The sequence below is a fragment of the Chiloscyllium plagiosum genome, unplaced genomic scaffold, assembly GCF_037043375.1.
Source record: "Chiloscyllium plagiosum isolate Xiang-an unplaced genomic scaffold, Cpla_swu_hap1 HiC_scaffold_14, whole genome shotgun sequence".
Lineage (NCBI taxonomy): Eukaryota > Metazoa > Chordata > Chondrichthyes > Orectolobiformes > Hemiscylliidae > Chiloscyllium > Chiloscyllium plagiosum.
In genome coordinates, this window is record NW_028270152.1 from 22,288,710 (window position 1) to 22,316,643 (window position 27,934).

Consider the following 27,934-nt stretch of genomic DNA (forward strand, 5'->3'; position numbering starts at 1 on the left):
AGTTAAGAGGCAGGTTCTTTGCTCAGAGAGTGATAAGGGCATGGAATGCCCTACCTGCCCAATGTAGTTAACTCAGCCACATTCAGGAGATTTAAACAATTCTTGGATAAGCACATGGATGATGATGGGATAGTGTAGGGGGACAAGCTGAGAATAGTTCACAGGTTGGTGCAACATTGAGGGCTGAAGGGCCTGTTCTGCACTGTATTGTTCTATTTTCTATGTTCTAAGTCTGTGTCTCCTAATTCTGCTCAGACTATGTAGCCAAACATTAAATGAACAATCCAACTCTCTTGGCAAAAGGAGAAGGTGCATGGATTGGATCCAGTGGTAGGAATGACCATTGCATTTTATTGCTCAGTGTCATGACCACGGGTCAGACTCCTAACATACTGTGGACATTCTTGACTTGTAATTCCAAAACCTGTTTTTTAAAAGAGGTTGATATAGTGAAAACTTGTTATGGATATAAATTAAGTGTCTGGTGAGGGGGGAGAGAGAGAGAAAGACAGAGAGAGAGAGAGAGAGAGAGAGAGAGAGAGAGAGAGATAGAATGTCATACCTTCAGGATCAAAGGGAACATCAAACAACTCTTCAAAGGAGGAAGACGCAAGTCAAAAAACGAAATTGTGATTTTTTTATGACTAAAAAGATAACGAGTGACTAATACCACCTCTTCAACAACATGATTTGGAGATGCCGGTGTTGGACTGGGGTGTACAAAGTTAAAAATCACACAACACCAGGTTATAGTCCAATAAGTTTAATTGGAAGCACACTAGCTTTCGGAGTGACGCTCCTTCATCAGGTGATTGTGAAGGGCTCGATCATAACACAGAATTTATAGCAAAAATTTGCAGTGTGATGTAACTGAAATTATGCATTGAAAAATTGATTGTCTGTTAAGCCTTTCATCTGTTAGAATACAGTGATGGTTTCACTTCTTTCATGTGTAAATCACAAAACCCTTTTTTTAAAGTTGCATTCTCGGGTTAGCTGTTAACAATGGTGATAGCTAGACAATATGTTGAAGGTGTTAGCCCTCTGTGTTCTCTGTCTATGACCTGATGTTTCGATTGATTCTAATCTAAAAAGTGAGAGAACAGAGTTTTACGCTTATGTAAAACTCTGTTATCTCACTTTTTAGATTAGAATCAATCTAAACATCAGGTCATAGACAGAGAACACAGAGGGCTAACACCTTCAACATATTGTCTAGCTATCACCATTGTTAACAGCTAACCCGAGAATGCAACTTTAAAAAAAGGGTTTTGTGATTTACACATGAAAGAAGTGAAACCATCACTGTATTCTAACAGATGAAAGGCTTAACAGACAATCAATTTTTCAATGTATAATTTCAGTTACATCACACTGCAAATTTTTGCTATAAATTCTGTGTTATGATCGAGCCCTCCACAATCACTTGATGAAGGAGCGTCACTCCGAAAGCTAGTGTGCTTCCAATTAAACCTGTTGGACTATAACCTGGTGTTGTGTAATCTTCAACAACAAGTCACTTCCTGTGGACTATGTACTGAACCGCAAACACATTTTGTGTTTTTCCCTTTAAACCACCCACAAGGATAGGGTTAAAGAGCCAGTTTCAATACTACTGCACTGTGCTAATGGGATTGAGGTTCTCTGTGTGCGAATGGGTTAAAAATTTTTTTGAGTTAGATTGAGTTTGTGTGTCAGTATGCTGTGAAGGTCGCAGTCAAATTGCTATCCTATAGTTGCAGGTAAAGGGATTCTATTACTCTGAATGCTAGAAATCAGCTAGCTAGCAAACCAGATAAAATGATTCAGGACAACAAAATGACCCTGTCTCAACCCGAATGCTGAATTCAGTCACAGTTAAAGGGAACCGGAATAATAGAATCTCAATCAGTCTGCAAAACTAAGATTATTGAAATTAACTGTTCAACTCCCAACATCAATGCAATCAGTATCCTCAACTGCAATGGCTGTGACTTCCAACTATTCTCATTCTTTAAACTATCTTTTTGGACTTACCTCTTGCTTGATGTCTCTGTATATATATGTTGCATTTCTAATTCTTCTGACATTGAATAATTAATAAACTCACTGTAGTTAAACTCACAAATGACTGGCTAAATTAACTCTTTTTAAAAACATAAGTTCATTTGAATCTGAGAGAAAGGGAAGTGATCTGTTTTTGAATCTTGTTGTGATCAATAAGACAATGGGTGAATAAAGACAGGGAGCAAGTTCATCCTTCCTGAACTGGGATCTTGGAAATTTGGGATATCCTACTCAGAACAGTATCAAATTGAGGAACCCCGTCTGAGCATAACATGCCAGCTTCAAGCTCTGAAATGTCACCTATGTAAGGTACTGGCTCAGCAAGGACTGACTTCCTGTCTGATTATATGGGGATTAGGGATCCTATCCCATCAAGCAGGTGGTTGCTCGGTACTCAAGAATCAATTGCTGCTTGGAAGCTGCAACTTCAGAACAATATGCCCTGACCTGCACGAGTACTTGCAGCAGGAGAGAGTTCTTATGTTTTCATTTGACTTAAAATCATTTATTTTGAAATGGACACTTTGGGGTGACAACATAGCTATCGTTAATTGCATGATGACAGTTGACCACAATTTATGGAAAGTTCTGATCAGCAGAAATCAGTGGTCAAAAGCTGACATCATTGGTCAAGGAGACCACTGAAATGCTTTATTTCTCAACTGGATGATCACTGTTATTTGTTCCTAACAGAAGAGGTTTTGGCGTGGACATAAAAACCCAACTTATTAGCTGAATAACTAAGATAGAGATCCAAGTCTAAGAGATCTTAAACTGCTAGTTTGTTTGAATCATCTTTAATATACAGTTCTTCATTCTTTCTGCAGTCTGCTTGTAACACTAGAACAGTAAGCAGCTCTAAGCTTAACTAATGACTGAATCTAATCTCTAGAAAGAATCCTTTATTTCACATGTGAAATGAAGCAATTTCCAGCTTACAATGACTATACCTTCACTAGTTATGTTGCTGGTTGGTGCTGCTGTGAATAGAGCATCTGTGCGCAGCCACTGAAATAACCTCCACTGGATATTGACTTATTGAACACTCTCATTCATGTGAACCAATTCCAATGTCTGTAATTTGTAGCTTATTTCCTACTTCACATGTGAATGTGTTGTGAACCATTTCCCATGGGTTTTGAATACTATATTAAACTCTACTTTGTATTCAAACCTAAAGAATTTGCTGCACGTTATTTTTAAACTAGTCTTCACAAACAAGGGATTTGGGCAAACACATTACTGCCTATTTCTAAAAGGGAAAGGAAAAATAGAAATGGCAATTAAAAGTCACTTCAGTTATGGACAGGCGAGGAGAAAAGTAAGAATAATTCAATTCACCTTAGATTAGATTCTCTACAGTGTGGAAACAGGCCCTTCAGTCCAACAAGTCCACACCAACCCTCCAAAGAGATACCCACCCAGACCCATTTCCCTCTGACTAAAGCACCTAACACTATGGGAAACTTGGAATGGCCAACTCACCTGACCTGCACATCTTTGGACTGTGGGAGGAAACCCACACAGACACAGGAAGAATGTGCAAACTCCACACATTCAGTAACCCAAGGCTGGGATTGAACCTGGGTCCCTGGTGCTGTGAGGCAGCAATGCTAACCATGCAACCACCTCTCTATCTGTGGTTGGATTGCGTGACTGTGAACTACACAACAGTGATGTTACACAAGGAGGTAGCTCATGCCAAGAGGCCAGTAGGGAACACAAAGAACTCAATGATGCTGTCACATTTACTTGATCACAAGTGGAAAACTCTAGCTGACGTTCGACTGTCAATGTAGACACCAGCTATGGACAGGGATTTGCCACCCTGCAACATGTGATTTCAGAAGCTCCGATGGGACACTAGTCCTGTGTAAACAAGACATGGGCAGAAAGCATCCTTCACTACTGGTAAGGGATACCTTCAGGTATGGCAACAGTGATAAAATTTAATTTTACAGAATTGGCTTATTCGGCCATCAAATGAAGTGATGCAATGTGACCTCACCATGGCTTCTGAGGATGTATTCCCATCAGCTGTTGTTAGTGGGAGAATGTCAACCAACCAAACACATTTATTCCAACTTTAAATAAAAACTTATTTATTCAATTTTGTAATCCTATCTGTCAAAGTGTATTCATGAGCGAACTGGTGACACTCTATTAGCTTATTTGGAAAAGACTGACAGTCCTCACTGAATCTGCATGGTGCTACAATGGAAGTGAATTATTCACTAAACAGCCTTTAAATATATTCCTTGCCTCATTTCCATTTACTGAAATTCTGTGGTTATTCTGTTCCAGGATTTATTTTTATCATGGGCTTCCCAAAATTATTATTAAATCAGGAAAAAAAGACTTAATTGTGTTTTGTGTGCATTTTTCAGCTTGAAACAATTTAGAAATTGTTTATAATGTACTAACCCTTCAAACAAACAAAAGGAAAGAAATTGAAACATACTCAGCAGCATTTGAACAGGATTCAGCTCATGGCCTATAAACCATTGAAAAAGAATAACAGGCACTTGAAAAGGTCATGGAACCTGGCACTGATGTAAGTGCAAAACAATGTTGGATGTTGAAAAGGGAGGTCTACAGGGTTACACTGAAATAACTTCTGATGCAGAAATGCACAATGTCAGGTCCTCAAACATAAGGTAACTTTTCAGTGACTGAGGGACGTCAAGAGTCCTGATGGCGTGGAGCTTCCGATAGCCAATCAACTCACGGATTTTCAGCCGGCAGGTTTGCTTCAATGATAGTGGGTTCTTCTGATATCCATCGATCCAGGACAGGAAGGTGGTCTTGGAAGCCAGCTGCTTAGGGGCCTCTCCAGTGTTCTGAAATAATAACACACTTCAAAGTGTCACTGCTCTCAAGCCGGAGTTCAGTGGATCACAACTTAAAATATAAACTGGGTGCTAGTGACTCTGCAATCTAGAACAAAATATCACTGGAAAATGATTTGCTAATATTTTAAAAATGGATATACCTTAACTTTAAACAAGTGAAAACAAATTGTTCTTATAGTATAGATTTGAAGACAGAAAGTTCTGGAGAAACTGACAGTATATGTGAAGAGGCATGCACAATTTCAATTGGACTACCTTCGAATAAATACCTTTTCACTTGTTTAAAGAATAACTTCTGTTTTCTGGCACAACTATCAATTTATTGATGATCCAGGTAATATCCTGGGGACTCAGGTTCGAATCCCACCACAGCACACAGTGGAATTTGAATTCAGTTTTTAAATATCTGGAATTAAGAGTCTATTCCGAAGTGTCAATTTTCAGAAAAACCCATCTGGTTCATTAATGTACTTTCGGGAAAGAATCTGCCATCCTTACTTGGTCTAACCTACATGTGACTCCAGACCCACAACAATGTGGTTGACTCTTAACTGCCTTCTGGGTAGTTAAGGATGGGCAATAAATGCTGGCCTAGCCAGCAACACCCTCATCCCGTAAATGAATAAACACAAGAGTTTCCTTCTGTTGCAAGTTGATTGAGTGAGCAATGTGACAAAGAAAAACCAAATTGTGGGGGGTGAACAAGCATTTGGTATTTGGAATAGCTGAGAAATTTTGTTATATAAAAGTTTGAAATAGACTTTGAAGGCATATTATGATCTGACAAAATATAAAGTTTATTAACAGGTACCAAGTCCCTCTGTAAAATGGATAATGTTACCAATTCTTAAGCTATTGCCCTTGGCACATTTGGCTTCCAAGTAGGGTTTTCTGGTCCCTCTATATACACCATGATTGAGTTCAGAAACTCAATACGATAGGTCCTGGAACTTTGCTCACATTTCTGAGCTTCAATTCTGAGCAATTTTACAATATATTTTCATATCATTAGTCAACATCATTCAAAAGGGGTGGCATTGGTGGCTCACTGGTTAGCACTGATGCCTCACAGCATCAGGGACCTGGGCGGCTGTCTGTGTAGAGTTTGCACATTCTCCCCGTGTCTGCGTGGGTTTCCTCCGGGTGCTCCAGTTTCCTCCCACAGTCCAAGGACGTGCAGGTTAGGTGATTGGCCAGGCTAAATTGTCTGGTAGTGTGCAGGGATACGCAGGCTAGGTGGATTAGCCGTGGTAAATGCAGTTACAGGGATAATATGAGGGTGGGTCTGGGTGGGATGTTCTTCAGAGGGTCTGTATGGACTGGATGGGCCAAACGGCCCACTTCCACACTGTAGGGATTTTTGATTCAAAATAATTCTGGAAAATACTTATACTTGGGCTTTCCAAATGATAACCAATGTTATCAAAACAAGCCAGCTTTTCATTATCTCATTTCTATTTGTGGAACTTCATTATCAGTAAAGTTGGCTGCTGTGTCTCTTACTTTACAGCAGTCACTACATAGCAGATGTATTTAATCAGCTGTGAGGCCCTTTGAGCCATCCTGAGGTTGCCAGTTGAAATAGCTGAGTTGGGAGACTGAAAATCTAAAGGTCCCTGGGTTTTAGCAAAATAAGCAGTTCCTGACCATGTCAGTCTTCATTTAGATGATCTCAGGGAATGAAATGTCAAATTTTGTAAGCCAAGTTGATATTAAAAAGGAAGAGGCGCCCTGCATCTTAAAAGTATTAAGGTAGAGAGGTCCCCAGGTCCTGATGAGATCTACCCTAGAATATTGATGGAGGCAAGAGAACAAATTGCTGGAGCACTGATTCCTCTTTGATTCCTCTTTGGTCACAGGTGAGGTCCCAGAGGACTGGAGAATAGCCAATGTTGTCCCATTATTTAGGAAGGGTAGCAGGAATAATCCTGGAAAGTACCGGTCTGTGAGTCTCATGTCAGTGGTAGGGAAGTTATTTGAAAAGATTCTCAGGAACAAGATCATTTAGAAACAAATAGACCTATTAGTGATAAACAGCCTGGTTTGTGCAGGGGAAGCTGTGCTTCACTAACTTGATCGAAATCTTTGAAGAGGTGACAAAGATAATGGATTAGGGAGAAGTGGTTGATGTTGTCTACATGGTCTTCAGTAATGCCTTTGACAAGGTCCCTCAAGGCAGACTGGTGCAAAAGGTGAAGTCATATCGTATCAGGGGTGAGCTGGCAAGATGGATACAGAACTGGCTCAGTCATAGGAGACAGATGGAAAGGAAAAATGCTTTTCGGAATGGAGAGTTGTGACTAGTGGGTGTTCAACAGGGATCAGTGCTGGGACCTCTGCTGTTTGTGGTCTACATAAGTGATTTGGAGGAAAATGTAACAGGTTTAATTAGTAAGTTTGCGGACAATACAAAGATTGGTGGAGTTGCATAAAGTGAGGAAAATTGTCAGAGGATACAGCAGGATACCCATCACTTGAAGGAATGGGCAGAAAAAGGGCAGATGGAGCTTAATCCGGGCAAATGTGAGGTGATGCATTTTGGAAGGTTAAGTATAGGTGGAAATTATACAGTGAATGGCAGAGTATTGACAGTCAGAGGGATCTGGGTGTGTCGGTCCACAGATCACTGAAGGTGGCAGCACAGATAGATAAACTAGTAAAAAAGGCTTATGGCATGCTTGCCTTCATTGGAAGGGGCATTGCATATCAGGATAGACAAGTTATGCTGCAGCTTCATAGAACTTTAGTTAGGCCATTCTTGGAAATTGCCTTCAGTTCTGGTCACTGCACTACCAGGAAGATGTGGATGATTTGGAGGTGATACAAAAAGGTTTTACCAGGATGTTGCCAGGAATGGGGGATTTTAGCTATGAATAAAGGTTGAATAGACTGAGTTTGTTTTCACTGGAATGCAGAAGGTTGAAGGACAACCTAATAGAAGTTTATAAGATTGTGAATGGCATGAATAGAGTGGAAAGTATGAGGCTTTCCAAGGGTGGAGGAGTCAATTACTAGAGAAACACAGGTTCAAGGTGCAAGGGGGATGTTTAAAAGAGATGTGTGAGGCAGGTTTTTCACACAAAGGGTGGTAAGTGCCTGGAACACGCTGCCAGAGGAGGTGGTGGAAGCAGACACAATAGAAGCACCTGGACGAATACATAAATAGGAAGGGAATAGAGGAATACAGATCCTGTAAGTGAAGACAGTTTTAATATGGAAGGGCAAAATGTGTCAGTGCAGGCTTGGAGGGCCGAATGGCCTGTTCCTGTGCTGTGTGGCTCTTTCCTTCTTGAAAGGTTCGATATAAATGCAAGTTTTTTTAAATTTAGCATCATCATCATTTAGGAACAGCATTACAGTAGAATCATGATAAACAAAACATAGAAGTGGGAAAAGGCTGGGAAGGAAATTTCATCTGGACCCACCCCCCTTCATCTTGCACAGAAACAGATTGCCACAGCTCACCTTCAGATTGAAGGTGTCTTTTTTAATCACAAAATCTTTGGCAAAGATTGGCAGAGGAAGGAAAGGCACTCCATCTTTCAAACTAAATATAGAAAAATTAGAATCAATTATTATTTTAGGCCTGAGAAGTTGTTACTTATTAAACAACCCATTTGACTGTAATTAATTCCATATAATTATTATTCCATCTGTAAATAGATATTGGCAGGACAGGACAGGACATGAGTATTGCTGAGAGAAGACACATTATATTGAAGCTTTTCATCTTGTATACATCAGGACATTTTGCAAGAATATCTATGTAAAGGGGAACAATGTTGTTATACTGTGTAAGAAGAGAATGTTGATTCATTTCCAGTGGGACTCTGGTGAGTGATTGGTTGGCAATGCCACTGTCATTCAGAGTTCACTTGCCAATCAATCAGTGGACATTTTTCAAACAGTGTAAACATCTTGTTCCTATTTACTCTGGCATTCTTGAAAAGTGTCCTGATGGGTACAAGAAAAAAGGTTTCATTTCTCAGCAGTACCACCATATTCCATATTTGTGAAATTTTATATGACGTGGATTAAACTTTGAAGTTACTGAAAACAAAAATCAGGAGAGATGCAAAATAGATGACTGGCTTGTCACCAATTTTACACTATTTCACACATTCAAGATCTATCTCATAGTCACAAGTGAAAACAGCAATTTCTGGAAAAGCTCAGCAGGTTTGGCAGCATCTGTGGAGAGAAATCAGACTCAGTAGTTTGGATCCAGTGACCCTTCCTCAGAACTCCTTATGTTGCTTGATGCTGCTGTCGTACCAATGCTCCGAATTTTTTTCCATACCTTATTTCTGTAAGTGATTTTTGCTCCAGACAGGACAAGCAATCGTAAACAGTCAAGTTGTCCACTGCAGGCAGCCAAGTACATAGGGGTTACACCCCAGTTGTCAGGGAGATCTACATCTGCTCCATTCTGTAATAGAAAAGGAGTAGCAAGGAAAAACTTGATGCTAAATCTATAAGATTCATTGAATCTTTTAAAAAATTCTTGCAGATAGTAATATGTTGAAAGATTACATGTTTATGTCCTTTGGAATTTCTTCCATAGTGGACTTTTATCCTTTGATGTCCCTGGATGACACTCTGACCCCAGCTGAAAATCCTAGTAATATTCCCAAGCACATCAGTTATTAAATGACACAGGGGAATCCTCCTTTTCTTAATTGAACTCAATGCTCCAAACTCCACCTCATATAGGTCCAAGGAGGCAGGTCCAATGCAGCCAGAGACAACAATAAAACCGAGAAACCAATTTGATCCACAATGGCGAACAGAGCTGGCCAGACGTGCAAGGAGTCAGAGTTGCTGTGGACACAAACAAGTTTACATGCATGTTTTTGCCTGGAGCTATGATGGATGGTGGTAGAGGCTCCAATTCCTTTCCAGTATGCAGCTGATTGGAATTTCCCCTGCTGTTACCATCCACCACTGCCAATTTTGGAAAAATTTACAATTTAATGCTCAACCCGTTTTGGCCAAATTACGAACACACTCCATGGCCATGAAGTCCTGGAGTGGGACAAGATCCTAGAGCTTCTGGCTCAGAGGCAGGGACACTATCCACTATGCCACAACATCTCTTCACTAAAGCGTTATTCTGTTTATTTCCAATCTGACTTACTTTGTCAGAGGGAACTGCATTCTTTCAGTCTCGTTATTTGCATAATGGCAATGGGAAACCACAGACTTGGAGCATCACAGCACCAACTCATACCTTACCACTGTGTTTTCATACCATGAAACATTCAAGTTAAATTTGTGATTGTGGAATTTTTTCAAGTCCTGAACCAAACAGTACTGTTTTCTCAGACTAATTCCTGATTCCTGGAAGTTCCAGCCTTATTTTGCCGATTATTCGTATTCCACGCTCAGTGCCATGCCAGAGCGCTAACCTGTATGAGAAGCAGAGCACAATCAGGAAACAGACCGATAACAGCATGCAGAGGAGTGGCTCCATGTTTACACTGGCTGTTGGCATCAGCACCATGTTCCAGCAGTAACTCAATGCAGGCTCGCTGTCCTTTGTATGCAGCCCAGTAGAGGGGGCTCTTGCCATAGTAATCCTTCTGATTGATCTGATCTTCACCTGAAATGACACCAAACGATCAAACATAATTACTAGTTGAGAAGTGACGTTACAAATCCTCAGATGTGTATAACTATGTTTCACACTCAACCCTCATATCCCACGTGTATCACTTTATTAGAAAGTTGTTATTCTGTACCAATGCACAGGGTCAGTACGACAAGAGCAGCATACCCTTCCCTCTGTTCTGTTCCACGACACTGAGAACTGCATGTGTGTATTATTGTTTTGTTGTCAAACTACAACATTTGTGAGTTCTTTTCATTCTTTCAGCGCTACATTGTTTACTAAAACTTAAACACAACTCTTACCACATAAGATCGTAAGACCCCAAGATAGAGGAGCAAACCTAGGCCATTCAGCCCATTGAGTCTGCTCAGCCATTCAATGAGCTCATTGTTGATCTGATAATTCTCAACTCTACTCTCCTGACTTATCCCAAAAAACCTTGATTCCATTACTGATTAAAAATATGTGTATCTCAGCCTTGAATATACTTAATGAACCAATTTCAACACCCCTCTGTGACAAAGAATTCCACAGATGCATAACCTGCTGAGGAAACCATAAGAACGAGGAGCAGGAGTTGGCCTTCTGGCCCTTCGAGCCTGCTACGCCATTCAATAAGAGCAGGCTGATCTTTTTGTGGACTCAGCTCCACTTACCCGCCCTCTCACCGTAATCTTTAATTCCTTTACTGTTCAAAAAATTATCTAACTTAGCTTTAGGAACATTTACAGAGGAAGCCTCAACCACTTCACTGGGCAGGGAATTCCAGAGATTCATAACTCTCTGGGTGAAGAAGTTCCTTCTCAATTCAGTCCCAAATCTGCTCCCCTTAATCTTGAGGCTATGCCCTCTTGTCCTAGTTTTACCCACCAGTGGAAACATCCTCTCTACTTCTATCTTATCTATTCCCTTCATAATTTTTTATGTTTCTATAAGCTTCACCCCCCCTCCATTCTACTGAATTCCAGTGAATATAATCCCAGTCTACTCAGTCTCCCCTCATAAGCCAACCCTCTCAACTCCAGAATCAACCTATTGACTTCTTTTGCACCCCCTCCAGTGCCACTATGTCCTTTATCGAGTAAGGAGACCAAAACTGCATGCAATACTGCAGGCGTGGCCTCACCAGCACCCTATTCAGCTGCAACATAATTTCCCTGCTTTTAAACTCAATCCCTTCAGCAATAAAGGACAAAATTCAATTTGCCTTCTTAATTACCTGTTGCACCTGCAGACCAACCTTCTGTGATTCATGCACAAGGACACCCAGGTCCCTTTGCATAGCAATTCTTCATTTCTGCCTTCAATGTGTGACCCCTTATTCTGAAATTGTGCCCTCTGGTCCCAGGCTCTCCCACAAAGGGAAACAACTTCTTCCAAATCTATCCTGTCAAGCCCCCTAAGAATCTTGTATGTTTCAATAAAGCCATCTCTCATTCTGATAATCTGTAATGACTACAAGAACAGCCTACACAACTTCTCTTCATCACACCCTTCCTGGAATCATAGAATCCCTACACGTGGAAACAGGCCCTTCAGCCCAACAAATCCACACCAACCCTCTGAAGACTAACCCACCCAGACCCATTCCCTTACATTTACCCCTGACTAATGCCCCTAACCTACACATCCCTCAATACCATCAGACAATTTAGCATGGCTAACTCACCTAACCTGTACATCTGTGGATTATGGGAGGAAACCAGAGCACTCAAGGGAAACCCAGGCAGACACAGGGAGAATGTAAAAACTCCACACAGTCACCCGAGGCTGGAATCGAACCCAGTTTCTTGGTGCTGTGAGGCAGCAGCGCTAACCATTGAGCTACCATGCCACCCTCTGCCACTAGGAATCAACTGAGTGAACTTCTCTGGACTGCCTCTAATATCAGTACATCTTCCGTTGAGAAGAGGACTGAAGTGTTCATTGTATTCCAGATGTGGCCTGACTTGTGCCTTGTATACTTTTAGCAAGACTTCCCTATGTTTATACTCCATTCCTTTTGAAATAATGTCTGTCTGTCTGTTTGCCTTCCCTATTACCCACTGCATGTTAATGCTAGCTTTCTGTGACAAATGCACAAGGATCCTCAAAATCCCTGGGATGGAGGGTTCTGCAATCTTTCTCCATTTAAATGAATTTCAGCTCTATTTTTCCTGCCAAGGTGCATCACCACACATTTTCCTACATTGCATTTCAGCTACCAATTTTCTTCCCCACTCATTTAACCTGTCTCCCACTAATCCCAATCTAGCCCTCCCAAAGTCCTGAACCCTCCACCATCACCACACACCCTTACCAGGTTCTGATCTACCTGCCAGTCCTGATTGGATCCCCTCTGCCTCCACCAGACCTAATACTCCAAACAGTCCTGATTTCCCTACCCCATCCCAGTATCTTTACCAGACAATCCATATCCCCTGAAATCTGCACGCACATGATTTAAAGTGGCACATTGCAGGTATGCATTGGCATCAGCAAATGCAGCCTTGACTATTTAGTTTGTCTGGAATGCTATTGATACCCTTGACCATAAAGGCTGGTTCCAAGTGTTTAATCAATGCCTCTGCCATTATCTGGTTCCCCATTATTATTTCGCCAGCCTCAGTTTCTAATGCGCCTACAGTCACTTTTGCTTCTCTTTTCCTTTTTATAAGTTTGAACAAGCTCTAATGTCCTTTTTAGCATTACATCTGAGTTTGCTCTTGTACAGTATTTCATTTTCTCCCCAGTGGAGATGGTGCTTCAAAGAATCAGGGTCAAATGACCAAAACTGTAAGAACAAATTTCTGTTGTGCTCTGTCTTAAGAGAGTTCACCACACAAAGGAAAACATCTCTCTTTCTTGCTGAACTAAATATTTTGGACAAATCCAGCTTGTTTCCAATACAGGTACACTGGTAATACAGCATTATGAGATTCAGCTTCTGATAAACTTCTGCAGCTTTTCCCCAGTTCAAGTCTGAGTTAAGACAGATTTTCAATCACGAAGGGAATCACGTGTTAAAGGGAAAAGGCAGAAAAGTGGAGTTGAGGATTATCAGATCAGCTATGATCTTATTGAATGGCAGAGCAGACTTGCTGAGCTGAATGAGGTAAAAACAATGACTGCAGATGCTGGAAACCAGATTCTGGATTAGTGGTGCTCGAAGAGCACAGCAATTCAGGCAGCATCTGAGGACAGGCATAATCCGAGGACAGGCAAAATCGACGTTTTGGGCAAAAGCCCTTCATCAGGAATAAAGGCAGAGAGCCTGAAGCGTGGAGAGATAAGCTAGAGGAGGGTGGGGGTGGGGAGAGAGTAGCATAGAGTACAATAGGTCAGTGGGGGAGGAGATGAAGGTGATAGGTCAGGGAGGAGAGGGTGGAGTGGATAGGTGGAAAAGGAGATAGACAGGTAGGACAAGTCCGGACAAGACAAGGGGACAGTGTTGAGCTGGAGGTTAGAAACTAGGATGAGGTGGGGGAAGGGGAAATGAGGAAGCTGTTGAAATCCACATTGATGCCCTGGGGTTGAAGTGTTCCGAGGCGGAAGATGAGGCTTTCTTCTTCCTTGCGTCTGGATTGTGAGGGAGCGGCGGTGGAGGAGGCCCAGCATCTCCATATCCTCGGCAGAGTGGGAGGGGGAGTTGAAATGTTGGGCCACGGGGCGGTTTGGTTGATTGGTGCGGGTGTCTCGGAGATGTTCCCTAAAGCGCTCTGCTAGGAGGCGCCCAGTCTCCCCGATGTAGAGGAGACCGCATCGGGAGCAACGGATACAATAAATGATATTAGTGGATGTGCAGGTAAAACTTTGATGGATGTGGAAGGCTCCACATTTCAACTCCCCCTCCCACTCTGCCGAGGATATGGAGGTGCTGGGCCTCCTCCACCGCCGCTCCCTCACCACCAGACGCACGGAAGAAGAACGCCTCATCTTCCGCCTCGGAACACTTCAACCCCAGGGCATCAATGTGGACTTCAATAGCTTCCTCATTTCCCCTTCCCCCACCTCATCCTAGTTTCTAACCTCCAGCTCAACACTGTCCCCTTGTCTTGTCCGGACTTGTCCGACCTGCCCAGCTCCTTTTCCACCTATCCACTCCACCCTCTCCTCCCTGACTTATCACCTTCATCTCCTCCCCCACTGACCTATTGTACTCTATGCTACTCTCTCCCCACCCCCACCCTCTTCTAGCTTATCTCTCCACGCTTCAGGCTCTCTGCTTTTATTCCTGATGAAGGGCTTTTGCCCAAAACGTCAATTTTGCCTGTCCTCGGAGTTTGCCTGTCCTCGGATGCTGCCTGAATTGCATTGCTGAGCTGAATGGTCTACGTCAGCTCCTACATCTTATGATAACGTCATCCCTTTTCCCAAGATCCCACTTTGGTTAGAGGCAAAGGTGTTCAACTTCAATGTTCTATCCAAGTTTGTATCAAAGACCAATCCTCCTTATTTCATAGATTCGACAATCCATCCCTGCTCTACAGCTTACAATCCTCTTCTGGTCTCAGAACATGAGTTCCTTGAGACCTTGCCAAACTCCTAAACTCTGCATCTCCAATATCTGTGCCACACAGAGTTTGATTTTCCTTACTGAGACTGATTTCCACTGGTCCATTTTGAATTAGAAAGGCAATATGACTCCACAAAGCCATCAGAGATGCCAAAAGGCAGTACCCAACCAAACCAACCATACGGACTCTCCCCATCTGTAGCAAGGTCTAAACAACATAACGGGATACAAAATAAAGCAAAGCAAGATAACAGCCAAAGACACATCCCTCCCTGACATGCTCAATGTTTTCTATGCTCCGTTTGAGCAGAATGCCAGTGGCACGGTGACACCTGCCCCGACAGACCTGGACATAACTGTTCCCTCTGTCACCGCTGCAGACATCAGATCAATTTTCCTGGGAGTCAACTCAAGGAAAGTGGCAGGCCCAGAAGGTGTTCCTGGCTGAGCACTAAGATCCTGTGCAGAGCAGCAGGTGGAGGTATTCACCAACATCTTCAACCTCTCCCTCCTATGAATCCACCTGTTTCAAGAAGATCACCACCATCCCAGTATCTAAGAGAGCACATGCAATGTGCCTGAATGACGACTGTCCCGGGGGCTGACCTCCATAACCATGAATTGCTTCGAGAGGCTGGTAATGACCCACATTAACTCTAGTCTCCCAGCCTGCCCTAGATCCTCTACAACTTGCCTATTGATGTAACAGGCCCTCAGCGGATGCCATTTCCCTACCCCTGCACTCAGCCTTGGAACATCTGGACAATAATGACGCCGACGTCAGACTCCTGGTCATTGACTAAACTCCGCCTTCAACACCATTATCCCCTCCAGACTGATCTCCAAACTGTACCACCCTCTGTAACTGACCCACAGACCGCAGTCAATGAAGATAGATAACTGCATCTCCTCCATGATAACACTCAACACATGCCCCACCCCACCAAGAATCTGTTCTGATCCTCCTACTGTACTCCCTGTACACCCACGACTGTGTTGCCAAATTCTGAATGAACACCATCTGCAAGTTTGCCAAAGACACCACTGTGGTAGGACAGATTTCAAACAACGATGAGTCAGAATACAGGATAGCATGACAGTGCTTGATAATGTGGTGCAGTGATAACAACCTCTCTCTCAGTGTCAACAAAACTAAAGATCCGATCATTGACTTCAGAAAGAAAGGAGGAGAACATGCCCCCATTTACATCAACGGAACAGAGGTTGAGAGGGTTGACAGCGTCAAGTTGCTAGGAGTGACAATAACCGACATCGTGTCCTGGACTTCACTCATAGATGTGATAGTCAAGAAGGCACAACAATGCCTCTTCTTCCTCAGGATGCTCAGGAAATTCAACATGTCCCGAAGGACCCTCAGCAACTGTTACAGATGAACCATAGAAAGCATTCTATCTGGGTACATAATGACCTGGTATGGCAACCGCTCTGCCCAGGACCATGAGAAACTACAGAAAGTTGTGCGCACAGCCCAGACCATCATGGAGACCAACATCCCATCCATGGACTCCATTTACACTTCTCATTGCCATAGAAAGGCTACTAACATCATCAAAGACTCATCTCACCCCAGTAATGGTCTCCTACAAACTCTTCCATCAGGCAGAAGATACAGAAGCTTGAACATACACTCCAATAGGTTCAAGAACAACTTCAAATAATGTTCATCTAGTTAATGTTGATCTTGCCTCATGCATGTCCTGTGCAGTGTTACGTGTATGCCTCACTCTGTCCAAATTTATTTCCACCCTATGATCTGTACATCCTTGCTTACAATGATCTGCCTGCACTGCTTGCAAGCAAGGCTTTCTGCTGTCCTTAGGCACACATGAATACAATAATCAAATGAATTCAAACCATGCACAAATTCCTCCCTAGCTTTAGCTCACTTGGCAACATTCCTCACCCCCAGGTTTCAGCCATATGCTCTACTCTTCTGTGTACCTTCCTTCCTGCTCCACCTTGACTGATCATCAGCAGGGAGCACATGCCTATACTCTGGAATTCTCTCTGTATAACTTTGTCACCTCTCCTCATCTGTAAAAGCTTCATCAGTTTAACCTTAGTTACTCAGTTAGCTTTTCTTCCACGGTTTTTCAATTCTTCCTTGTGATGCCCCTTGGGTTGTTAATTTAACAAAAATTGGTACTTAAATGCTAGGACCTGTATAAGATCCAAAATTGTCTCCAAAGGTGAAAGGATAGTATTGCAACATCACTGCCATGAATAATTTGATACTTGATACATAAGACCTACTGTACCTGCTATGCGAAGTAATGCCTGCAGTCTCTCAATGTTCCCTCGGCTTGCTTCACAGTGTAGATCAGTCCATTTGTAGTTGTAGTTGGGTGCTGTTTGATACTGCCGCTCCTGCAGTGTCCCTGGCTGGAATCTGGTGTTTTTCAGTTCAGTACCGGACATGGAACTGATATAAAATCCCATTATGTTGTGTCTATATGGGAGAAAGAAACTAACCATTCCATAATATGAACTTCATAAAGGCACTCTGCATTACTATCCAGTATTCCGACAAGATACAAATGAACAATTTTCATAAATGAAAAGAATAATACTTAAAATTCCACCAGCGAGTAAATATAGTAAAAGCAAATTACTGCGGATGCTGGAATCTGAAACCAAAGAGAAAATGCTGGAAAATCTCAGCAAGTCTGGCAGCATCTGTAAGCAGAGAAAAGAGCTGACGTTTCGAGTCTTAACTGACCCTTTGTCAGCTTTGACAAAGGGTCAGTTAGACTTGAAACGTCAGCTCTTTTCGCTCCTTACAGATGCTGGGAGTAAATATAATGCTGTAATAAGCTTTAGAAGCTGGGATCAAGAAGGTTTCAAATGAGGGAGAGATCATTTTACCAATCATATCTGGGTTATGCTTCTGCAAGACATATCTACTCAATCTAATTTCTGTACATTCTGTACATCTCGGAAATGACTGCCAGACTACTCAGACCCCTTGGCATTATGGTAGCCCGCAAACCCACCAACACACTAAAACAGCAGCTAATGAACTTCAAAGACCTATACAGACAAGCAAAAATAACGTCATTTACAAAATACTGTGCTAAGACTGTAATAAACAGTACATTGGATAAACAGGCAGAAAACTAGCCACCAGGATACATGAACACCAACTAGCCACAAAAAGACATGACACTCTCTCACTAGTATCCTCACATATGGATGAGGAAGGACACCACTTCGACTGGGACAATACATCCATCCTAGGACAAGCCAAACAAAGACACGCACGAGGATTCCTAGAAGCATGGCATTCCAACCGGAACTCTATCAACAAACACATCGAGTTAGACCCCATCTACCATCCCCTGAGAAAAGGAACAGGAAATGATTTCACCATAGGAAATAACATCACCACAGAAAATGACATCACCAACCCAAAGAAACCCAAACATATAAATAGAAAGCAGGAATTTTCAGCATTGTTTCGCCTGAGGTCCACTGAAGATGTTACCTAGTAAGGTAACAAAACGTCTGGAAATGAACCTTTCAGCTCAGTGAGCAAACCTACATCCAAAACCTGAGCTACAAATCTTCTCAAAGCTTGTTCTGTACATTTCCCTGATATTTTGAAATGTGTTTTTCATGTTATCAATTTAATAGTAACTATGGCTGCTATTTCCAAGTTGGTTTCTGGTAGCGTATTCCATGTCCTAACAAAAAAGGGTCTAAATCTCTGGTGGGTTAGCTATCACTTTGCGGCAGTTTCGCCTCGTTAATGGCTGTCAATGTTTCAAGTCGGATGTGAACCTTCTGAGGAACTAAAAGGGTTGGAAAATGATGGACTTTACTCTTTGGACAGAGATGGAAGAAGAGAAAAGAGAACAGATGATGTGGAGGCCCAGTGTGAAAGACAAAGAGGTTTCTAATTGGGATGAAAGATACAGGGATGTAAAGTGAGTGGAAATTAAAATGTAGAAGAGTGAAAATGTGTTCTTTTAACTGAACGCAAAGTAAACAAGACACAAACAAGACAAGCCAGTTGAGGGAAGGGAAGGAGAATTTAAAGGAAATGGAAGACAGACCATATTAGGTCGGGTCCTGAAGTTATGGAATTCAATATTGAGGTTGTAAAGGCCCTAAACACAAAATGAGATGTTGTTCTTTGAGCCTGCATTATGCTTCATTGGAACATTGCAACAGGTTCAAGGTGAAAACGTTAGCATGGGAGCAAGGGAATTTATTGGAAGGGCAGACAAATGGAGGACAAGGTCATTCCCTATGGAAAAGGTAGATGTGTTTCACAAAGAGTTCTCCCAGTCTTTGTTTAGTTTTGCTAATGTAAAAGGCACCACATTGTGTGCATCAAGTATAGTAATATTAGAATGAAAGAACTACATGTAAAATGTTGCTTCACCTGGAAGATGCATTGGTAATTGGCAGGGAGAGAGGAGGTGAATGGGCAGGCATTGCATCTCTGTGATGGTATTGGTAGGTGCCATGGGAAAATGAGGAAGTGAGATGCAAGGGAAGAGTAGGACAGAGTGTCATGGAGGGAATGGTCCCTGCAGAATGCTGACCGTGGAGGCATGGGTAAGATGTGTTTGGTGATGGCATCTTGCTGGATAAGGTGAAAAGACAGAGGATGATCCTTTGAATGTGGAGAGTAGTGAGTTAGAAAATAGGGACTAGGGGAACTCAATTGTTTTGGGAAGGAGCAAAGGGATGAGGACAGAAGTGTGGGAAATGGGTTAGACAGAGCTGAGGGCCCTGTCAATCATAATGGGGGGGTGGGACGTAATCTTCAGTTGACGTCATGTCAGAGGCACCCCAGTGGAAAGTGGCATCATTATGACAGGAATGGAGAAACTGGGCGAATGTAACAGAATCCTTGCATGAAGCACGGTGTAAGGAGATGTAATCAAGATAACTGTGGGAGACAGTGGGCTTGTAATGGAGATTGGTGGACAGTCTACACCCAGAAGTGCAAACTGAGAAGTCAAGAATGCAAGTGAAGAGTTAGAGTTGGACCAAGTGAATCCCTGGCCTAGGGGACACTTTTTCTCCAGCTTATCTCCTCTTTCACATGAGAAACCATATTTTTAAGAAAAGAGACGTTTCATTTAAGGGAAGAGCCCATGTAAATTTGAAGCAATGGCTAGAATCAAGATATCAGAGCTCAAAACTAATTTGTATGCTTCTCCCACATTCTCTCATTCCAGCTCTTGGTAGAGTGCCCTGGAAAGTTCATGCATTTCCAGACCCAAAGAGTAACTTCTCAATTTTGAAGATGCTTACATTCCCCTTTTAGGTTTTCTTACATGGAAAATGGAATATTCTCAGTGACAAAGTGGATAAGTGACTGACTCCTTGACTTCTGTGAATATCTGCAGCCACTCGCTGGGGCAGGTACATAAAAATATGAGAAAGTACACTTGCATAATGGCATCAATCAGGAAGTTTCAAGAAGGTTTTGATTTGGTCAGACAAAAGTCGCGTTACTGAATAATGTCATACATTAAGCTTCTGTATCATACAAGCAAATCTCAGTGGTTCCGTTGAAAGGCTATCTTTCTTGAGAAGGACTGATCACTTTGCAACTGTCTTGGATCTGTAATGCAACTACAGTAAGATATGGACCTTTATCTGAATTCCTGCACTGTCAGGTAATAGGCATTGAACAGTAACCTTCAGACATACAGTGGATTGAAAATGACCTACCAGCAATCCTTCTTTTCTGCCATCAGAGCAGTGGCTTTCACGTTGATGCCATTGTTCATGAAGATTCAAAAAGACTTTTGTCCTGCCATGGAAGATTGGACTTCCTGGGCAAGTGAAGATTTTAAAATTGCCCACAGTCCTCTGTAAAAAATTATAAATTGATAATATAGTAAATTTAGTTAAAAAGCATGAAGCAAATACTGTTAAAAACATCCACGGTGGCACAGTGGTTAGCACTGCTGCCTCATAGCACCAGTGACCCGGGTTCAATTCCCGCCTCAGGCGACTGACTGTGTGGAGTTTGCACATTGTCTGCGTGGGTTTCCTCCAGGTGCTCCGGTTTCCTCCCACAGTCCAAAAATGTGCAGGTTAGGTGAATTGGCCATGCTAAATTGCCTGTAGTGTTAGGTGAAGGAGTAAATGTAGGGGAATGGGTCTGGGTGGGTTGCGCTTCGGCGGGTCGGTGTGGACTTGTTGGGCCGAAGGGCCTGTTTCCACACTGTAAGTAATCTAATCAAATCAGATGACTGACCAGTCATGAAGCATCTATACAACCAAAAGAAAGAATACAAATTTGGAACACCAAATCTATGAATATTGAAGATGTGAATATTGCAATGTTTTCATTCATAAATTGGAATTAGAACAGAAAGATTTCTTTTAAAAAGTTTAAATATGTTTTCCTCCCCATTTTTGCTGCTATGCTTTCTCTTTTGTAGATGCTGATTCTTCATGTATGTTGAGAAATATGAAACGTCCTATGCCAGCAGCCATTATTCATATTACAAACAATGTCTAAGTGTCATTAGGTTATGGTACATAAACGTAAACACTTCTCAATTATGATTGTTGCAAAGTTTCAGAGATTATTATGTGCACAGATTGGGAATAGAACATACATAGAACATAGAACAGTACAGCACAGAACAGGCCCTTCAGCCCACGATGTTGTGCTGACCATTGATCCTCACGTAAGGTAAACCTAAAGTATGAACCCTCAAATTTCTGTGACCATATGCATGTCCAGCAGTCTCTTAAATATCCCCAATGACCTCACTTCCACAACTGCTACTGGCAACGCATTCCATGTTCTCACAACTCTCTGTGTAGAGAACCCGCCTCTGACATCCCCTCTATACTTTCCGCCAAACAGCTTAACAATTTCTGCCCTGGGAAAAAAGTCTCTGGCTATCAACTCTATCTATGCCTCTCATTATCTTGTACACCTCAGTTAGGTCCCCTCTCTTCCTTCTTTCTTCCAATGAAAAAAGTCCGAGCTCTTCATAAGATAAGCCCTCCATTCCAGGCAGCATCCTGGTAAACGTCCTCTGAACCCTCTCCAAAGCATCCTATAATAGGGCGACCAGAACTGGACACAGTATTCCAAGTGCGGTCTAACCAAAGTTTTATAGAGCTGCAACAAGATCTCACGACTCTTAAACTCAATCCCCATGTTAATGAAAGCCAAAACACCATATGCTTTCTTAACAACCCTGTCCACTTGGGTGGCAATTTTAGGGATCCATGTACCTGCACACCAAGATCCCTCTGTTCCTCCACATTGCCAAGAATCCTATCCTTAATCCTGTACTCAACTTTCAAGTTCGACCTTCCAAAATGCATCACTTCGCATTTATCCAGGTTGAACGCCATCTGCCACCTCTCAGCCCATCTCTGCATCCTGTCAATGTCATGCTGCAGCCTACAACAGTCCTCTATACTGTCAATGACACCTCCAACCTTTGTGTCATCTACAAACTTGCTAATCCATCCTTCAATCTCCTCATCAAAGGCATTAATAAAAATTACAAAGAGTTGAGGCCCAAGAACAGAGCCCTGTGGAACACCACTCACCACTGACTTCCAGGCAGAATACTTTCCTTCCACCACCACTCACTGTCTTCTGTCGACCAACCAATTCTATATCCAGACAGCTAAATTTCCCTGTATCCCATTCCTCCTGACCTTCTGAACGAGCCTACCATGGGGAACCTTATCAAATGCCTTGCTGAAGTCCATATACACCACATCCACTGCTCGACCCTCATCAACTTGTCTAGTAACATCCTCAAAGAACTCAATAAGATTTGTGAGGCATGACCTGCCCCTCACAAAGCCATGCTGACTGCATTTAATCAAGCCATGCTCTTCCAGATGGTCATAAATTCTATCCCTCAGAATCCTTTCTAACACCTTGCAGACAACAGACGTGAGACTGACTGGTCTATAATTGCCGGGGATTTCCCTATTTCCTTTCTTGAAGAGAGGAATTACATTTGGGCCTCCCTCCAGTCCTCAGGTACGACTCCGGTGGAGAGCAAGGATGCAAAGACCTTTGCAAGTGGTGAAGCAATCACATTTCTCACTTCCCAAAGCAGCCGAGGACAAATCTGGTCTGGCCCTGGCGACTTGTCAATCTTAATGTTTGTCAAAATTTTCAGCACATCAGCTTCCTCAATCTCTATCCGTTCCAGCATGCTTACCGCTCCTCAATGGTTTCATTCACTACAAGGTCCTTTTCTTTAGTAAAGACAGATGCAAAAAACTCATTTAGGGCTTCCCCTACCTCCTCAGACTCTATACACAAGTTCCCTATGCTATCCCTGATCAGCCCTACTCTTTCTTTGATCATTCTCTTATTCCTCACATAAGTGTAAAACGCCTTTGGATTCTCCCTAATCCTTCCTGCCAAGCATTTTTCGTGCCCCCTCCTGGCTGTCCTCAGACCATTTTTGAGCTCCTTCCTCACCTGCCTGTATTCCTCTAGAGCTGAGCAAGACCCTTGCTTCCTCCACCGTACGTAAGCTGCCTTCTTTCTTCAATCTCCCTGCTGCTATTGGGGGGCCGGTAGTAAACCCCTAATGAGGTGACTGCTCCCTTACTGCTCCTAATTTCCACCCATACTGACTCAGTAGGCAGACCCTCCTCGACAATGGAAGCTTCTGTAGCTGTGATACCCTCTCTGATTAGCAGTGCTACACCCCCTCCTCTTTTCTCCCCCCTTCCTATTCTTTTTAAATGTTCTAAACCCTGGAACATCCAGCAACCATTCCTGCCCCTGAGAAACCCACATCTCTGTTATGGCCACAACATCACAGCACCAGGTACTGATCCATGCTCTAAGCTCATCACTTTTATTCCTGATACTCCTTGCATTAAAGCAAACACACTTTAACCGATCCCTTGGTTCTTTCCCAGGAAATTCCTTCCCACTGGCTGCGCTACCTCTTGCTATTGCCTCATCTGCATCAACTCTCACCACCGGTATATAGCTCAGGTTCCCACCCCCCTGCCATACTAGTTTAAACCCTCCTGAACCACTCGGGCAAACCTTCCACGCAGGACATTGGTCCTCTTCCAGTTCAGGTGCAAACTGTTCTTCATGTACAGGTCCCACCTTCCCCAGAAGGCATCCAATTATCTACGTATCTGAAGCCCTCCCTCCTACACCAGCTGCGCAGCCACATGTTAAGCTGCACCAGCTCCCTGTTCCTCGCCTCGCTATCTCGTGGTACCAGTAGTAAACCCGAGAACACTACTCTGTTCGTCCTGCTCTGCAGCTTCCACCCTAACTCCCTGAAATCACTTTTTATATCCTCAATCCTTTTCCTGGCTATATCATTGGTGCCAATATGTAACATGATTTCTGGCTATTTGCCCTCCCCTTTCAGAATCTTACACACCCGATCAGAGACGTCCCGGACCCTGGCACCAGGGAGGCAACATACCTTCCGGGAATCCTGATCCTGACCACAAAATCTCCTGTCAATTCTCCTAACAATCGAGTCTCCTACCACTAGCGCTTTTCTATTCTGCCCCCTTCCCTTCTGGGCCACAGTGTCAGGCTCAGTGCCAGAGAACTGACCACCATGGCTTTCCTCTGGTAGGTCATCCCCCCAGCAGTAACCAAAATGACTGAAGCCATGCTTTAGCCATTGACAGCTCTTTTGCAGGTTGTCTATTTTGTTTTGTACAAGTAATTTAATTCTAATAGATAATTTATCTCAGTTGAAACAATAGGTTAACCTATGAGTTTACATCTCCTGTAACTTGTAAGGAGTTTGGAAACTAGTATGCATTGTCTGAGCTTCCAGTGACGTATCTGAAAAGGAGGGAGAGGGTCAGAAAGTGGGGAGACATCTACACCTTCAATCCTGCCATACAAAAGCTCAGGACCCACATCACTAATATTATTTGCTATTTTATTTGGTGCATTTGCACATTCAGTCAATAAATACAAGAAATAGAGCAGGAATCGTCATGTGGCCCACTGAGCATTTTCCATCGTCTAACATATCACAGACTGATTTTTGCCTCAATTCCAATTCCTTGCCCAATCCCTTTACCCTTTGTTTCCCTGAGAGATCAAACATCTGTCCATTTCAACCTTAAATATATTTAACAATGGAGTATTCCCAAACCTCTGGAGTACAAAACTTCAAAGATTCTCAATCTCTGAGTGAAGAATTTTCTAATTTTAATCTTAAATGATCAACTTCTTTTGCTGAGATTGAGACCTTGTGGTCTAGATTCCCCAGTCAGGGGAAACAATGTCTCGATGCTTGCCCTGTGAAGACGCTGCAGTTACCTCAGATTACAACGGGATCTTGACCAGATGAGCCAATGGGCTGAAGAAGTGGAAGATGGAGTTTAATTCAGATAAATGTGAGGTGCTGCATTTTGGAAAAGCAAATCTGAGCAGGACTTATACACTTAGTGGTAAGGTCCTAGGGAGTGTTGCTGAACAAAGAGACCTTGGAGTGCAGGTTCATAGCTCCTTGAAAGTGGAGTCGCAGGTAGACAGGATAGTGAAGAAGGTGTTTGGTATGCTTTCTTTTATTAGTCAGAGTATTGAGTACAGGAGTTGGGAGGTCATGTTGCAGCTGTACTGGACGTTGGTTAGACCACTGTTGGAATATTATGTGCAATTCTGGTCTCCTAACTATCGGAAAGATGTTGTGAAACTTGAAAGGATTCAGAAAAGATTTACAAGGATGTTGCCAGGGTTGGAGGATTTGAGCTATAGGGAGAGGCTGAACAGGCTGGGGCTGTTTTCCCTGGAGCATCGGAGGCTGAGGGGTGACCTTATAGAGGTTTACAAAATTATGAGAGGCGTGGATAGGGTAACTAGGCAAAGTCTTTTCCCTGAGGTTGGGGAGTCCAGAACTAGAGGGCATAGGTTTAGGGTGAGAGGGGAAAGATATAAAAGAGACCTAAGGAGCAACTTTTTCACACAGAGCGTGGTATGTGTATGGAATGAGCTGCCAAAGGAAGTGGTGGAGGCTGGTACAATTGCAACATTTAAGAGGAATTTGGATGGGTATATGAATAGGAAGGGTTTGGAGGCATATGGGCCAGGTGCTGGCAGGTGGGACTAGATTGGGTTGGGATATCTTGTCGGCATGGATGTGTTGGATTGAAGGGTCTGTTTCCATGCTGTACATCTCTATGACTGTATGATTTAATTGAGATAATTTCTCCTTCATCTAATTCTGAAAAATATAGGCCTGATTTACTCACTCCCACATCACAGGACCGCCCTGTCCGCTCAGGAATTAATTCAATGAATTTTCACTGTAGCACAACAAACACAAGTATATCATTACTTAAAAATGGAGACCACAATTCAACACTGTGTTCTGTGTGTGCTCTCACCAAAGCCAATTGCATGAAAGCTTCTTTATTCTCAGTTCACATTCTTCTTGTATTGAAGGTCAACATGCTAGTCACCCTCCTAATTGTCTCCAGTACCTGCTAACTAACTTTGAGCTCCTTGTACAATGTACCCAAGATTCTTTGTCATCCAAATCTCATACTGTCCCACATTATTACTATATCTGCCACTTTGGTGCCTAACCACTCAATCTGTCTATATTGCTTTGCAGCTTCTTTTTGTCCTCTTCACAGCTTGCATCCCACCCAGCTTTCCATCAGCAGAGTAAACTTAGATATGTCACTCTATCTCTTTGTCTAAGACTGTAGATACCTGAGGCCCCAGGCCTGATCTTTATAGTATTCTGCAAGTTAAAGCATTCCAATTTCAATAAAAAGCCTTATTTATCTGTACTTTAACCCATCGTCCATTCATGCAACATATTACTCTGATTCATTAAGCCCTTACCGTGTGGATCAACGTATTTTTGTGGTACTCTACTCTTTTGGAAATCCAAGTGTACACTATTTCATGATTTCCCTCTATTTACCTGATGGTAACAGCTTCAAACAAAAAACTCTAAGTAAAATTTGACAAATGTAATCTCCCTTTTGCAAAACCACATTGACTCTCTGTTGATTTTGCTAATGCCTACGTTAGACTACATTAATAATGGGTTTAAAAAAGCCTCGGCATTTTGTGGAGCAATTTCCCCCCACCACAGTGATGGAGAGGAAGAGGCCAGATTCGTACCAGCAAGAGGGGCTGCAAGATTTCGCATGAACCATCCTGCATTGCACATACCCACGAATTACTGCATTCAAACCCCGGGCCCGGTTAGTTCCTCCGCCGCTTCCAGTGGGAGCGAACAGGTCTTCCAATAGGTTATCTCAGCCTCAGAGCTCCAAGCTCTCGGTTAAAATCCTCTGTAGCCCCGGCTATCGATTCTCGGGCCTGTTAACCTGAGCGCTGTCCGTGGTGCTGAATGCTGGCATCTCTTTCTACTGGCACCCCCTCGCACCCAGCAAAAACGTGCGCGCTCCGGCCCAGCACCCTGTGTGTATGCGCGTTCTCGAGAGCCACAAACTCAGTCCCATCCCTCTTCAGATTGCAAAACCTTGTTCCACAACGATACTCTGTAATTCGTTTCTTCATTTATATAGAAACCATTTATCTTCAATGTATCTCAATCTTTGTTTTCTTAATCACCTTATGGTTGTTCCAAATTGCAATTGCCCTAATGTAAAAAAAGAGGCAACAAAGCATCAAGGGATTTTGTGGCACAGTGGTAGTGTTCCTACCTCTGAGGCAGAAAGCCTGGGTTCAAGCATCATAAGTCTGGACAGGTTGATTTTAAACAACAAAACAAAATTCAGCCGAAGATCCTACATATCTGTTTAGTACCCCAAATACTCCATTGGAAAGTTTGCATTAAAAAGTTTAAATTCAATTCCTAAATTTGTAATTAAAATCAGTAATGCTTCCAATGTAAACATTGTCAATTGACATTAAAATCCATCAGACTCATTAACATCCTTTCAGGAGGAAAACCTGCTTTCCTTACC

General features: G+C 42.7%; 1 protein-coding gene across 2 annotated transcripts; it reads right to left on the bottom strand.

Annotated features, from left to right (window-relative positions):
• Positions 1 to 1,469: 1,469 nt before the first annotated feature.
• Positions 1,470 to 27,335, bottom strand: LOC122559194 (ankyrin repeat and SOCS box protein 11-like). 2 transcript variants are annotated; one of them, XM_043708576.2, is made up of 6 exons: positions 27,174 to 27,335; positions 20,717 to 20,857; positions 17,284 to 17,474; positions 10,307 to 10,500; positions 9,199 to 9,327; positions 1,470 to 4,886 (listed from the first exon to the last, which is right to left on the bottom strand). In XM_043708576.2, the coding sequence occupies exons 3-6, from the start codon at positions 17,462 to 17,464 to the stop codon at positions 4,647 to 4,649; spliced, it is 744 nt and encodes a 247-aa protein (XP_043564511.1). In that variant the 5' UTR covers positions 17,465 to 17,474; positions 20,717 to 20,857; positions 27,174 to 27,335; the 3' UTR covers positions 1,470 to 4,646. The 2 variants fall into 2 exon arrangements, with proteins under 2 accessions (XP_043564511.1, XP_043564512.1); XM_043708577.2 differs by having other exon boundaries at positions 27,123 to 27,335.
• Between the last annotated feature and the right edge of the window lie 599 nt (positions 27,336 to 27,934).

Coding starts and splice junctions, on each gene's coding strand:
- LOC122559194 (XM_043708576.2), bottom strand. CDS start 17,464: ATGGGATTTTATATCAGTTCCATGTCCGGTACTGAACTGAAAAACACC. Junction 10,501..17,283: donor GGCATTACTTCGCATAGCAG/GTACAGTAGGTC, acceptor GTGTCATTTCAG/GTGAAGATCAGATCAATCAG. Junction 4,887..9,198: donor AAATCACTTACAGAAATAAG/GTATGGAAAAAA, acceptor TTATTATTTCAG/AACACTGGAGAGGCCCCTAA.